The 576-nt window shown below is 42.7% G+C and overlaps 1 protein-coding gene across 4 annotated transcripts in view; it reads right to left on the reverse strand.

The window, feature by feature from the left end:
* The window catches only part of telo2 (TEL2, telomere maintenance 2, homolog (S. cerevisiae)), a 10573-nt gene that overhangs the window by 6521 nt on the left and 3476 nt on the right, over nt 1-576 (reverse strand). For all 4 annotated transcript variants that reach the window (XM_032503282.1, XM_032503283.1, XM_032503281.1 and 1 more), the window contains one exon: nt 99-167. In XM_032503282.1, coding sequence (XP_032359173.1) covers nt 99-167 — 69 coding nt within the window. The remainder of the gene's footprint in view (nt 1-98; nt 168-576) is intronic.

The following is a 576-nucleotide window of genomic DNA, read 5'->3' on the forward strand; positions in this document are numbered from 1 at the left end:
ACACACACACACACACACACACACACACACGTCATAATCATCAACATAAATATATATACAAGATCTCATTTGGCTGCTGAACAACCTAATGCACTCACCTGGATGAGCAGTGGCCTTCGCTCCCCGTCTGCTGCGAGGTAGCCCAGGACAATTCTCAAGACTTGAGTCTGGGGGTAAAAAAACATATGCTTCATACAGTGGGGCTCGAAAGTTTGGGCACCCCAGGTAGACATTTGTAGTAATGTGCATAAAGAATCCAAGAAAAGATGGAAAAAAACTCCAAAAGGCATCGAATGACAGGTTAGACATTTGTATAATGTGTCACAAAAAGTTAGATTTTATTTCCATCATTTACACTGTCGAAATAACAGAAAACAAAAAAATGGCGTTTGCAAAAGTTTGGGCACCCTGCAGAATTTCATGCATGCACCGCCCCCACCTTTGGAAAGCTGAGACCTGACGGTGTCATGGATTGTTCTCAATCATTGTTTGGAAAGACCAGGTGATGTCAAGCTTAAGTTTTAAATACCCAGACTCATCTGACCTTGCCCCAACAATCAGCACCATGGGTTCTTC

This window comes from Etheostoma spectabile, chromosome 21 (genome assembly GCF_008692095.1).
Source record: "Etheostoma spectabile isolate EspeVRDwgs_2016 chromosome 21, UIUC_Espe_1.0, whole genome shotgun sequence".
Taxonomy (NCBI): domain Eukaryota; kingdom Metazoa; phylum Chordata; class Actinopteri; order Perciformes; family Percidae; genus Etheostoma; species Etheostoma spectabile.